The 14,125-nt window shown below is 38.6% G+C and overlaps 1 protein-coding gene across 6 annotated transcripts in view; it reads left to right on the forward strand.

Annotated features, from left to right (window-relative positions):
* The first annotated feature begins 265 nt into the window (after positions 1–265).
* Positions 266–14,125, forward strand: part of SLIT2 (slit guidance ligand 2) — a 246,971-nt gene continuing 233,111 nt past the window's right edge. For all 6 annotated transcript variants that reach the window (XM_072335340.1, XM_072335335.1, XM_072335337.1 and 3 more), the window contains exons 1-3: positions 266–447; positions 1,975–2,046; positions 3,126–3,197. In XM_072335340.1, the coding sequence (XP_072191441.1) occupies positions 272–447; positions 1,975–2,046; positions 3,126–3,197 (320 nt within the window). In that variant the 5' untranslated portion in view covers positions 266–271. The remainder of the gene's footprint in view (positions 448–1,974; positions 2,047–3,125; positions 3,198–14,125) is intronic.

Here is a 14,125-nt window from a genome sequence, read left to right on the forward strand (position 1 = left end):
CGCCCGTCCTCGCCATCCGACGGGTTACGGAGGGAGGGCCCGGCCAGGCCCCCTCCCCGCCAAGTTGCCTTCAGTCGCGGATCGCTGCCACCCGCCGCACTTTGCCGGGCTTGTTTGCTCGGCTTGTCTCTGGATAGAGAGGACTTCGCTTTCTCCGCACCCTGAAAGTTGCCCGAGCGCTCCCTGCGGCGAGGTGGAAGAGGAGGGCGGCGCGCCCCGCGCCACCCCGGGCCCGAGGCCGGCGGGCCCCGGCCGGGCGCAGCGGGCGGCGATGATGTGCGCCTGGGGGAGGCTCCCCCTGGCCCTGGGGCTGCTGCTGGTGCTGGTGGGCGAGGCGGCGCCGCAGCCGTGTCCGGCGCAGTGCTCCTGCTCGGGAAGCACGGTGGACTGTCACGGGCTGGCGCTGCGCGGCGTCCCGAGGAACATCCCCCGCAACACCGAGCGGCTGTAAGTACCCCGAGCCGGCGGTTCCCGGCGGGCTTGCGGCGTCCGTGAGGCAGAGGTGGCCCCCGGGGGTCCCGCAGCCCTCCGTTTGTGTATATAGAGAGGGGGTGGCGGTTCCGGCCCCTTCTTCCTTTGCCTGTTTCGCTGCGGTGCTCGGAGTCCCGCGGCAGCTGCCCCTTAGCGCCCGCCGCCCCCTGCGGAGCTCCTCGCTGCCGCTCGCTGCCGGCGTTGGTGCTGTAGCCCCTTCCCCACCCGCACGGCGCGAAGTTGCGCCTGAACTGCGGCCTTCACCCCCCCACCCCAACCGCTTTTTGAGAGCATTCAAATGCTCTCCACTGAGAGTGCTTTCCAGTCGTAGAAGAGCGAGCATGTGGTCGGTTTTCCTGTTATTCTGGGGGGGATCTTAGGGAGAGGAAGAGATGAGCGCATTATTTTTATAACCTCTAATAACTCATCTAAATGTTGGGTTATGAACACATGTCTCAAGTGATGCATTTCACTCTGAGTGTCAGGGATGCTGATTTCTGTTGAGGCTTGTGCGGTTTCTTCACAGTGGTGTTTTGGCCACATGTGGTACAAACACCAAAAACAGTGACTTTTTTTTTCCCCAAATGCATTGGGAATGAGCTGTAATTGTCAGTGTAGTTTCTGTGCAATACCACTTCCTAATGGCTTACCTCAGGAATTGTGAAGTCTGGTTTTATTTGCAGTGACTGGAACTGAGGGAAGCCTATATATCTTGACCTACAATGTTAATTAAATAAAAAGAGGGGAAAAAAAAGGGCAAACAACTCCAGAAAGGAAAGAAGTGCTGACATACGAGCAGAAATGTCAGGGCCTTAATGCAGTTTTCCATCGCTTTTGACCATGCGTTGTGTTCTGCAGTCAGTATCGCTTCCTGTGCCACACATGAAGTGTTCAGTTTTTGTAAAATGCTGTTCCCAAGTATTAACTCTGCAACAACTGTACGGCTGCTTCAAAAGCTAATGTTTGCTGCAGCATGTAGAGCTCTCTTCTGCCTATGCAGAAATAACATGAAAGCTGGAAGTTGTTTAAAATTTAGGGGATTGTCCTGATTTCAGTCACTTGTATGTTTAGTTTTGTGACTGTCAGCTTGTAACCCTAACAGATACTGTTGTGGCCATAAAGAAGCTTTACTGGTTTTCTAGGTACAGTTATAACCAGGCAGACCTGACCTGCTCAGACAGGCTTAGGCTGTTCATTATTGCTAAAGATAAATGTGAGCAGTATAACGGTAGGAAGAATTTACTTTGTGAGGGTCTCTGATAACGAAGTTTGAAACTACCACTGTGCAGATAAACTCTCGTTTGGTCACTTGGAAGGCTGGAGCTCGCACAGTGCTGCAGGAATGGCTCATTGGTATCATTCAGGTTTGCTAATTGAAAGGAAAAAAACAAAACAAAAACAGCCAAAAAAACTTGCCGGTGAAAATTAAGTAATTTAAAGAGGGGGGGAAATCCAGAACTTCTGAATGTTTTAATTTTGCTGCTTATGAATTATTCTTCTCAGGGACCTTAATGGAAATAACATCACCAGAATCACCAAGACCGACTTTGCTGGTCTAAGGCACCTTCGAGTTCTGTAAGTTCTGTCTTTCTATCACTGATACTTCTTGGACTGATGCTACAGCTCATGTTATAAAAACTGTTGAGCTGGTTATCCTCTGGTTTATCCATCTCTTTACAACTATTGTGCTACTGCTTCTGAATTTACAGCCCCTCCCCCATGTTATAAGCTGGTAGAAATAAGTTAGCAAATGCCTTAAATGTCATCTCAGTTGTCATTCTTTAAATCTCTTCTTAAGGCTGTAAAGGGAATGGAAGTTTTAATTTGGCATATAACTTATAAGAAGGAGCTTAAGCTTAGCAAATTTATAGTTCATGTTGAAAGTGGGTACGGTGAAGTATAGGGGGAATTCATTAAAAAGGAAAAAGTTATTCCTCTACTCAATATAAAAGCAAGTCACAGGTGATGATTATTGTTTTATATACTTTAACAGTGAATTTGACCAGGGAATAATTTGGGTTGGTTCTGTAACCCCTTCTGCAAGCGTTATGAAGCTTTTCCGGGACTGGGTTTGGGTGAAGGTAGGGTAACTGAGAGCAAGCTTAAAATACTGTACAATTAGCTTATTTGTTAAAGCTGTTTTATTTGAGCAAGTAGTCAAATAAAAGCCTTTTTTTCTTCTTAAACAGTGTATCACGTTGTAGTAATTTTTAATTTTTTTAAACTACTATTATGGTGACAATTACTATGCAGTCTTTCACTGTTTCATTGATTTGTTGTTCTTTTTCCTGCGTACCACATTTCTGTATTTTTGTGTCATTCTTATATGAGACTCATCTTGCTTTTGTACTGTTCAGTTGGAGTCTTAAAGCTCATTGAAGAACATTGACATATATGCGTGGCATGTATGTTTCAACTTGGGACTCTTCAATTTCAATCTATTTTAATGAGGGTTATTTTCCTTTTTTTGGCTATATGAGCTATATATGCAAAGTGTGGGGCAGTAGCAGTCAAAAATGTTGCATTGGCTGTCACTCTAGAAAACCTGTAGCAGCGTTTTAATGAAGATAGGGCTGTCTGTAAATGACTGCTGTTAATGCAACAAGTGGTCTTGGAGCTGTTAAAACTTATGTACAAAAATTTCTCTGTTTCAGTCAGCTCATGGAGAACAAGATTAGCACTATCGAGAGAGGAGCATTCCAGGATTTAAAAGAACTGGAGAGGCTGTAAGTATTTCTAATCCTAAATGTATCAGAAAATAATTTCTTACCAAATCAGATGTTAAAGCACACGTTTAAACTTGGGACGTCCTTATTGAGATATAGGAGCAGTAAGAAGTTCTCAATTTGTATTTGTATGGGTGTTGAGGGGAAAGCTTGATAGGGCGGTCCACATTTGAGGTGTAAACTTCCATATCTTGGTGACGATATTGTGAATGTTATGAAGTGTGTTCCTGTGGACACTTCTTAAAATGTGAGTGCAACTCCAGCAGCCTATTTTTTGGGTATTGGGTGTTTATATAATGTCTCACTGGAAATTACTATTAGTTGTGAAGTTATTTTGACACGCAGCAATAGCTGAATTGGATGCCAGTTCCTACATAAAGCTCTTATGAAGACTTAAGAAAAAAAAAACAACAAAACTAACTTACTGAACTGAACTTGACTTTAAAGGGAAATAAATAAAAATGCGTGCTGCAGGGACGAGACCATTTTGTCCAGTAAAGCTGAAATGTGGACATTGGCTTTTTTTTTTTTTTTTTTTTTTTTTTTTTTTTTTTTTAGCAGGACGTAAATAGAAAATGTGTGAGAGGGTAGCAGAGAAGCTGGGCAGGTTTGGGAATTTTCTGTGTATACGTGATCTTGCTGCATTTCCTCAAATGAAAGCATTGCTTAAAATGTATTGTACAACTTCTCTTACAAAATGGATCTCATTAAAGGCCAGATGCTGATAGTTGAATATAGTTTGAGCTTGGAGCTAGGAAAGTCTGAGAAAACAACTTTATTAATGTATGCTTGTGTAGAACTATAGTGCTTTCATTATCAGGCATCTTAGTTGCTGCGTTTTCATTATATTGCATTTTCTTTATGCATGCCTCTGGGATCTTGTTTACTTGCATTCACTGGTGCCTTAACTTCAGAACGATATCAATCCTGCACTGCAAAGCTGCACTGACTTGAACATTTCTTACAGCAGCTATGCTCTGGATCTATGCATAAGACAAAAACATCCAGCCGTTACATCTTGTAAATACAGACAAAGCTTTTCAAGAAACTTAGTAACAGCTAATTTGTAATTCCTTTATCTGAAATATCATAGACTTGAGATTGTCCTTTTTTTTTTTTTTTTTTAATCAAATAAGGTAACCTTTTGACCTCAAAATTGGACTTGTTACTGTGTAGCACAGCATTTTTTGAATAATTTTAAATTGGGCCGCTCTGAGTATTGCGTAGTTAGATTCTTCAAAGTCATATTAAAAGACTTAATACAACATTTTTTACAATGTGTTTTAAACTTTATACTAAAGTTTAGGGACTTAGTGTAGCTTTTCCTGCTGAGGAATATATTGGAATAATATGTACACATTCCTAAATTTGGTTTATAAGGTCTAACAAGAAATTAAACAGCAGTGTAGTTTGTATTGCAAGAGTAAGAACACATAGATGAAACATTAATAAATGCTAAAAAAGACTTGCACTTCTGCTGTGCGTGTGATTTGATACTGAGATACAAAAAATACTTGTGAAGTTTTTAAACATATGTAGTCTTGATTATCTTGAAGAAAGTTCCTGCTACGTAATGGTGAATACTTAAAAAATAATAATACACCCTGAGATTAGCATATAGGTTAAAATACATTTAGTCCTATGATTCCTTGAGTACAGAATTGTGATACTGAAAATGATAAATTGGACTTCAATAGTTAATACTTGTAAGTAGTGTTCGCTTTTGCATTACATGTTTTGTTTTTTTCTTCCTGATAATCAGTGAAATACTTGGAAATAAATATTATCACACATCACTGGAACATTTCTAATTCAGAGGAAGAATTCTGATAACTGCAGCTACTGTTGTAGGTTATTTTCTTTACTCTTCAGCAGGAAAACTGACTTAGGAAGTTCAGTCAATTTTACACCCACAAAGTTAGATTCTGCTTTGTCTTCAGAATTATTTTCTGTCTGCCTCAGTAATTGTCAGAGTATTTTTAAATTTGCTGAAATTCAGTCAGTGTTAGGTGTGTGGGTGACTTGTAATTTGAATAAATACACAGGATGTCTTTAAACTGCCGCAGCTGTTGGCTAAGAGCAAATATTTCATATTTGTGAGGAAAAGCTGAGAAATTTCTTGTTTACCACTGCCAAGCCCATCTGACGAAGGGCCATTGTTATCTGACAGCCAATTCATCTCCTTGGGATTCTGAAATTCAGGACTATTTCTCAGGGAACTTGTGGGTACTTCAAGTGTTTTCTTTTATACAATAAATAGCAAGTGCTTTAAGCTGGTTGTTTTTTTTTTTTTTACTTCTTTAAGATGTGAATGCAGCATGCCAGGCTACTCTAAAATAATACCTAATGCAGTTCTTTCAGTGCGGTAATGGAAACGTGTAAGAGTTTTAGTGGATCCTAAATGAACTTGCTTTGCTTTATTAAATTTCTTACAAGTTATGCATTTTTTTCATGTTAGGTTATCTTGCGCTGAAATATACAAGCTGACTGAAAATGTCATCTGTAGTTCAACACTCTTTAATGTAAAGAGTAAGCCTTTACAGTATTTTCTCTTTGTGGGGGGAAAAAAAGTCTTTAGATGAAGCTGTGCTTCTTGCATGTTTTTTAAACTGGATTTTGAGTAATAAAATCACTTCAGTTACTCTGCTTATCAAGGCGATGCTTGGTTGGTCAGTGATTTACTCATTGTTAAATACCAATTTGAAGAAGTGGTTGTGCAAAATGCTGAATGACTTCAACTCTTAAGTGCTCTGGGTCATCCTGTCCTGCTTCCCTTTGCAAAATTAAGTCTCTTTGTGAAGAAACTCTCAATTTTTTTTCCAGAAGTAAACTGATTAAAGGTATTTATATGTCCCTTAGGTAGTTAGAAATGCTTTTCCCATAGTTTAGTTGAGCTACAAGAGGTCTGTAGAATGCTAGATATAAAACTGTACGCAATGCTAACAAGAATGTGTCACACCAGTGCGGTTGCAGAGCTGTAATGGAAACCACAGCCACAATAAACACTAGTGTAACAGGTGATTGTTACGGCAGCAGCACTGCTGTTATTTTCAGTTAGCAATAAATGGTCCTGTAGTAGTGCCTGCCATGTAAGGACTGGGAGAGCATTCCAAGGGGGAAATCAGCAGCTTAATCTAGCTAGGTTTTAGATGTGTGTGGAAAACTGAGTTGCTGGGGAAACCCTTGTGAAGATGAATATGGTTTTACTGTAATCCTTGTAGGATACTTCTGAAAAGTCTTCAAATACATTGCAGTGTTCCTTTAGGTGTAATCTCTGGCAGCCTTGTGTGAAGGCTCAGCTCTGAAGCGGTACCAGCTGTGGCCCAAACCAACTTGGTGCAGTACTGCTTGAGCTCTGAGCTATTAACTCTGCTCTGAATATAGATTTCTTTACAGCTTGTATCTTGACTGTTTGAATCATGTCATCTGTATTGTGTGGATTCTCTCAGTGTTTGGTAAAACAACCCCCTTTGAACTTGTATATGTGTAGCTCTGATTCCAACAAATGGGACAGTTTATACCTCCACTTTCTGGAAACTAACACCATAATTGATTGCAGCTTTAAAATTGATTGTTGGTTGTGTTTTTTTTGTGTGTGTGTGTGTTGTTTTTTTTTTTTTTTTTTTAAGTTGTAAGCCTCAAGGCCTATACCTTTTGAGGTGCTGCAGCTACTCTTAAAGTATTCCATTGTTTTAACAAGCTATCCTCACCTGAAGGAAAACATTTGGTTGAGGATAGCGGCTGTAGACTGTGAACCACTTCTGTTATAAGCTGTTTGTCCAAAATTTCTTAGTTCTTTGTATAGACAGTATAGATAGGTATGGAGAGATAAATACATTCTTTGCTTGTTTCTGTGGCAGAGTGGTTAGCTTTTCATTTGGGAGGGGCAGGGGTGAAGGAAGTTTTTTGGATGATGGGAATATTTATTTGTAATTGTAAATATTTTTCTAATAAAATTACTAACCAATTAGTTGAGATACAAGCTATGAGTTCTGTAATACTATGCTGAACATCCAGATAATGGCAGAATTGGAAAAGTTTACAGCAGTAATTTGAAAACAGCCCTGATTTTTCCTTCCAGTATTCATGAATTGAGGTAGCAGTATGTCCCCAAAATACTAATTTGGAGTCTGATTCTGCAGACATTGACTATGTGAATAACTTTTGTTTGCATGAGTAGTCCCACTGATAATTCTCATGAGAGAGACTACTTGCGTGACCTAAAAAGCTCCCAGGCCAAGTCCTTGTATTTTTGGTACTTTGGTTAAGATTTATTTCACAAATGCCCATTTGTCATCTTAGTAGCTCTAAAGAGTTACAGTGACAATTTAACACACATGCACAAAAAAAAAAATCAACACAAAAACAACCACTCACAAAACAATAGCAAAACTCATGGATTTCTGCTGAAAACTGGTGAAGAGGTAAAATGTTACTCTCAGGTTCTTGAACAGCTGCAGACTGGAGGCTGAGCTCATGCCCCCTATAAGAAAACCAGCCCCTCTGAGTTTCACGGTGTGAGTCAGCTGAAATCCTGAGTTGTAGAAAAAAATGCTGTAAGGGTTGAGCTTCAAGTTGATACTTGAAATAGCTTTTAAACAGAAAGCCATCTATGATGTACATTTTCTTGCTTCTTACAATGCATCACTGGTGGAGAAGAACATATTTCAAGAATTAAATACTTTGTTATACTTCATGTATTTATTTATTTATTTATTTTTTTCAAGAGCCTTATAACACAATTTTAAAAGAACAGAACTGAAGAACTGCCTGTACTTGTTATTTATTGGGGGCCTCATCTTCACAAAAACCTTAAAATATGTTATTAAAGGTTAATGTGAAGGGAGCATTAGCTGAGAAGTGTACACAGGAGTATTTGAAAACTATTGAAATTGTGTTTATGGTATGGATGATTTGAAACTTACAGATATATCACAGCAGAGAAAAGCAAGAATATATTTCAACTACATGGTTTCAATAAAAGTTTTTTTCCACTTAGTAAGCAAAATGGAGTGTTGCTTGGTTATGTTTTCATTGTGCAAGTCTGTATGTGAAACTGCTGTGTTTAGAGCTTGTGGAACATACAGGAGCCTGCCTTGCTGAAGATGTCAAATTGGGCTGGGTATAATACTGGACTTCTAGCTGTATTTCATATACTGCTTAGAGTTATCTGGATTTTAACTTGATGAATGTGTTAAATGCATGCGTAGGAGAATGGGCAAAGAGATAACATTTTCCATCTAGTATAAGAACACATATAACTTGTCTTGAGTGACTGTGACCATCAAGCCTGGAAGTTCATCAAGGGAATTAGCTACTTCAAAACAGACTAGGCAAACTAGTACTGCTGCCCTTTCCTCTAGTCTACAAGGGCCAGGCTGTATTCTGTATGACTTTTTTCTTAGGGAGCAGAAATAATACTCCCCCTTGCAATGCTTGTTTCTGTGAACTACATAGGTTGCTCTAAAAGTCATGCATCCTTTATTTCCACAGAAACAACAGCAGATACAATGAACACAATAACATTCTTAGACAGTAAAAGTTCTGAGCTACAAGGAGATTGTTTTTCAACATAGTCACCACCACTAGCTATGCATTTTCACCAGTAATGAACAAGAGCCTGCCTGCCATGCTCATAAAAATCTGCTCCAGAGGAGGCAACCCATTGTTTCACAGCTATTATGGCAGTATCATTGCTAGGAAAATGTTACCCGTGCAATGTCATCAGCACAAACAGATGGAATTCAGAAGGTTCCAAATCCAGAGTACATGGTGGGTGTGGTAGGACAGTCCAGCCAGTATTGGCAATGTGTTTCACAGTCTTCAAAGTGGTCTTGAGACTAGTATTACTGTGTTGTGGGGGAAAAAGGTAGTCATCTTCGCTGGCCTGACTCTGGCAGTTCAAGACTTCAGCTTAGTGTATACTGTGATGTAGCAGTCAGAGTTGATGGTTTGTCCAGTTTCCAGGTAATCCGGAAGGATTGCTCCTTTCCTATTTCAAAAGGAAATTTACCTACTGAGGTACTTGATCTTTTTCTTTGATGAGGAATTCACGTGTTGCTACTCCATGGGCAATCATTTTGACTATAGCGGTGACACTATATCTGTCACCAGTAACGATGAGATCAAGGAAGCTGTCACCTTCAGCCTCATATTGGTTTGCTATGTCCTGACAAACTTGCATACGGTGTTCTGTCTGTTCCTGTGTGGGATCCACTTGAAGCAAGCTTAATCATATTCCAGTGTTGCCTCTTTAGCTTCCAATGAAGCTAAGGTTCAGCTCTGTGTACAGTTCTCTTGGCATGATCCGCTGATTCACATGGATGAGCTGACTGAGGCACTTTTTGTTTCATGCTGTGAGAGCTGCACAGAACAGGGCTTGTCTTTCAGTGTCAGTGTCAATGTTACCACTGGTGAAATGCCACCCACACCTTGCTGTTCTCACATCCACTGATCTCTGTAAAGGTTCAACAAGCATCAGTGAATGTCAATGGGTACCATTTTTTTTTCTGCGTATAGGAAGTCAGTGATATGCCTTCACTTCACGTGGCACTTTGTTGGACTGCCCCTCTGCTTCTATCTGTTACATGGCAAAATAATATAATGACACTCTGGTGGGAAGATTCAATCTCTGCTGCTCTGCTGTACCACCAGCATCCACCTTTGATGTTGTGGGTAACATAATAAAATAGGAGGCATTTGGAGAAACTCTTGTAATATAGTGCATGATGGGAAACTAACCACCGTGAACTTTTGTAGCAGTGTTGATGTTGCTTAAATGTATGGTTGATTTTAATGGGATAAAACATTCCCTTAAGCTTAAAATAAATCTGTGTGCTAACCACATATTGTGTATTAGCATGGCATTAGGTTGTGTTCTTATTCCATATTTCTGAGTAGCTATATCCAGAAAACCTGAGTTCCAAGTAGAAAAACGGTTAGCTTTTAAATGAGGAATTTTTAATTTTTCTTACCACAAGAGTAAAGTCTGTCAGTAAGTAACTATAAGTAACTCTGAGAGCATTCACTTTTGTTTTGAACTTTCAAGTATTTCATAGAATACATCTCTTTCAGTTGCAAAACAAATACTTTTTTTTTTTTTTGAACACTTCTTTCCCTACCCCCCAAAAAAAAAAAATTTCACCCCAGAGTCAGGTTTTCCTTCTGCACGGCTGTACGATCAGAGCTGAGATGACTGGAAAAATTGCCAAATTTGCAGAACAGCATCATGAAGATAATTCTTATTTGTGAAGGAAAAATCTCATTCATTCTTTTGATTTACTGGAGTTTTTTTAGGTGTGAAGTTTAAGAGAAATTTGGGATACGTGGTGAAAAATGCTTTGTTAGTATTTGAGTTACTGCTCCTGTTTGTGACTATCATTGGTAAGAGAATAGTCAATTAATGAATTACTACATCTTTTGATATGTGATTGTATGTATAATTTCAAGAAAGTGGATTTTTGGCAATAAGGCCTTATATTGTATATGCAGCAAAGCTGGCTTCTGAATGGAAGTTTCACTGGTCTCTTAGGATGTTTCCTTAGCTCATAAGCTAGGAAGTTGTCTCCAGTGTTCCTCACTGAGCCCTGTTCTTCGTTTTGCTATGCAAGTTTATTACTGAAGCCTTTTTTCAGTTGGAGTATGTTCTGAACACACACTGACTTCCTCAGCTAGGAAGATATGTGCTGGATTGTCTCAAACCTGGGGTGTTTGTGTATGTCTTGTTTTTTAAGCCCATTTATTGTTTAGATTTTCTTTTCCTTAAACCATTGATTCTTAAGCACCTGTCTGGCTTCAGTCTGAAAATATGAGCATGAGAAGGGTTAATAACACATTTGTGAAGGTGTAGGTAGCAGAAGAATAATGAGTTCAGGTAAAGAATATGTTTTTGAGCAGCCCTGAAGGGGGTGAACAGTTACTCCTTGTTAATCACGGATGTGAAAAATCCTTCTCTTGGCTAATCCCACATAGTTTAAAGGCAATGCAGAGCACATTCCTCATCTTAGAACAGGGAGGAGATCACGAAGCCTGCGGTGCTAATCACTTACCTAAAGAATGTGAGACCATCTTACAGGAATTGTACTGGGGCATCTGTATTTATAGTTAAAAAAATAAAAATAAAAAAAATACTACAGTAATTATCCCATATTAGCAGACTTTTGTTGAAATAACTTCAGATTTCTCCTCTAGAAAAGTTTCTGGTAAATCAGAAATAGATGGAATTTGTCTTTGAAGGTGATTATGTAAAAAGAGAAGCAGTATTTTAATAGAATTTTAAAAATCAGATTGTATGGCTACGCTTTGATTGCAGAATAATATAAAATATTTGATAAAACTTTTCAAGTCTGTGCAATGTTCTTCTTTTGAAATCCTTACAAACTTCCTTTATTATTTTTAATATATTTTACTCATTTGAATGTAGTTTCTCATGGGATTCCTTTTGTAGGTCTAGAAGTCAAATTGCAGTGAGAAGTCCTGTTTGCTCTTTGCAGACCTTTTTACAAATTCCAGGGCAGGAAAACTGTTTATTTTTCCCACATCTGTTTTGTGCTCATCCTTTGTGACACTGTTTGCTAGATGCTCTCCTTTCTTGCTTCTACTGAAATGGGTGATTTGCACTGTTGCAAAATGTTGAAACGAAATGTGATTCTACAGAACTGTATTTTCATCATTTTTCTTTCAAATAGCGTTTTGCATTTGGAATACATTTTAAATTGATGCAACAAAGAACTGATGCTAAATGTAAAGCTATACATTTTACTTCTTCTCTGGAAAAATTCTGTTTATCCTGTTCAATTAAAAAACTTAATAAAAACAGATTTAATATTAACAGTCTCAGGTAAAAAACGACCTGTCAAAGTGCAGTGCATTTTCATATTTTAGATTCTCTCTGAAATATAATATGTTCCTTACCTAAACTGCAGAAGCCTCAGTTTTACCTGGAATTTTACAGTTAAACTCCAAATTACATGCTGGTTTTGGCTACAGGACTGTTACTTCAGTGACTCATGCTTTTATATTACCTCACTTAATCTGAAGAGTCTGCATGAAAATTAAATAATAAATGTTTTTTCCTTCATAGTTTGTAGTGTATTTTGTTGGTTTGTTTTAATAATAGCCTAGACTAATAATCAGATGCAATAAGTAATTCATCTCTTAATTTGCTTAGAACACACCAGCCTGTCTGAGTGTAGGTTGGCAAGATGCCTGTACAGGTGCTACACAAGAGTACTTGAAGGAAAACTTACTATGTAAAGAAAAGTCTATCTAGACTATTTGCAGACCCTGCTTGCCTGCTTTCTAGACAGTCTCCCCAAAATCTGGCTAAACGCTACATGACAGATCAGCTCCCTCACTCTATTCAATTCCTCATTCTATTCTCTCTCTCTCTCTCTCTCTCTTTCTCTCTCTTTATTTTTTATTTTTCTTTCCTTCTTGGAAGTTATCCCATATGTTGTCAGAAAATCATCCTTGCTTAATTTGATATTTGATTCTATATTGCTTTATGGAGGTTTTATAAATTTCCTTTCCATCTTAGGGGTTTGTGTCCATTACAAGATAACTTAAAAAATAATTTCTATTTCTTTAAAAATTATCTGTAGTTTTTGAGTGGCCTTAAAGGTGTAGTGAGATGTGGCTAGAAGTTGTACAAACTTGAGAATAAGTAGTTCATTTAATTGATGTGGTTTGGTTAGTGCTGGGGTTGTTTTGCATACTTTCATGCATCTCTACTACAGTGAAGTGTTGGTACTTGTTTTTTGTTTGTTTGTTTGTTTGTTTTTCCCCTCCCATTTTTTAGATTTCTAGATGAGGACAGTTGTGTTTCAGATGAGATTTGTGCTCTACTTGTTATCAAGGATATATATAATTTTCTACATCAAGACTAAATAAAACTTCTGGAACAACGAGCCATTTTTGTCTAAACTATGAGTCTTCAAAGCACTGGCAAGTGAAAGTTGTCAGAATTTGAAGACTTAAAGGTTTATTACCTCGAATCCTCCCTGGTTTTGTAGCCAAGGAGCCCTGTGTTGATATTCTTGCAGTACTGCCATTTCTACTTCCATCACTCAGAATGATAATAGTGAGGACAGGTCTGGGTGCAGAACAGGAAGACTGCAGGCGTTACCAAGTTCCTTCTTAGACTGGGACCCTCTTATGACCTCCCAGCAGCTGGCTTAATAGGAAGTTGCTTGTTCTGCCAAAAAGAGTGAGCCAGTCTTAAATGTGGTAGAGATCTTTGACTGATGCCCTTATTCTTACTCTCCCTTAGAGTTCTCTGCATCACTTAATTGTACTTGAAGTTTTATATGTTAATGTTTAAGTCAAACAGAATGGAAAATCATCATTTCTCAAAATAGCATAAAATCCAGTGGGTTATACTGACAGAGTCACAGAATAGGAGATTCAAAGGAATCACTATAGATTTTCTAGACAGTGTCACCAATTAAAGCACTGTCAACCAGAGCTGGTGGCTGAGATCTGTTTCTATTTGGGTTTTGAATGTTCCTAATGATGTATATAATCTGCATTGTTACTGGGAAACATATTCCAGTGCTTAACTATTCTCACAGAAAGTGCTTAACTTATATTTGAAATTGAAATTTAGCTGTCTTTCTTTGTCTAGATATTATTTCACCTGGAAAAGGAACCCTGATTAAGTTGTTCTTGAGCTGGGACAAACTCAAACTTAGGCATGCAAATACCCTGTACTTTTCAGATTCCAACTTTTATTCCTGTGGCCAGAATATCAAAATAGCCATTGCTAGGTTAAAAAGATCATGAATAGCTTGACTTAAGATTAGAATACCTTCTGAAGAGAATCTGTAGTGAAAGAGCTGGCACAATCTTTTCCTTAGATCTTACTTCTTGGGCTTTCTGGTCTTTTGATGACGTTTGCACACATCACATTCATAGACAGCAGTTGCCAA

Source organism: Excalfactoria chinensis, chromosome 4, assembly GCF_039878825.1.
Source record: "Excalfactoria chinensis isolate bCotChi1 chromosome 4, bCotChi1.hap2, whole genome shotgun sequence".
NCBI classification, from domain to species: domain Eukaryota; kingdom Metazoa; phylum Chordata; class Aves; order Galliformes; family Phasianidae; genus Excalfactoria; species Excalfactoria chinensis.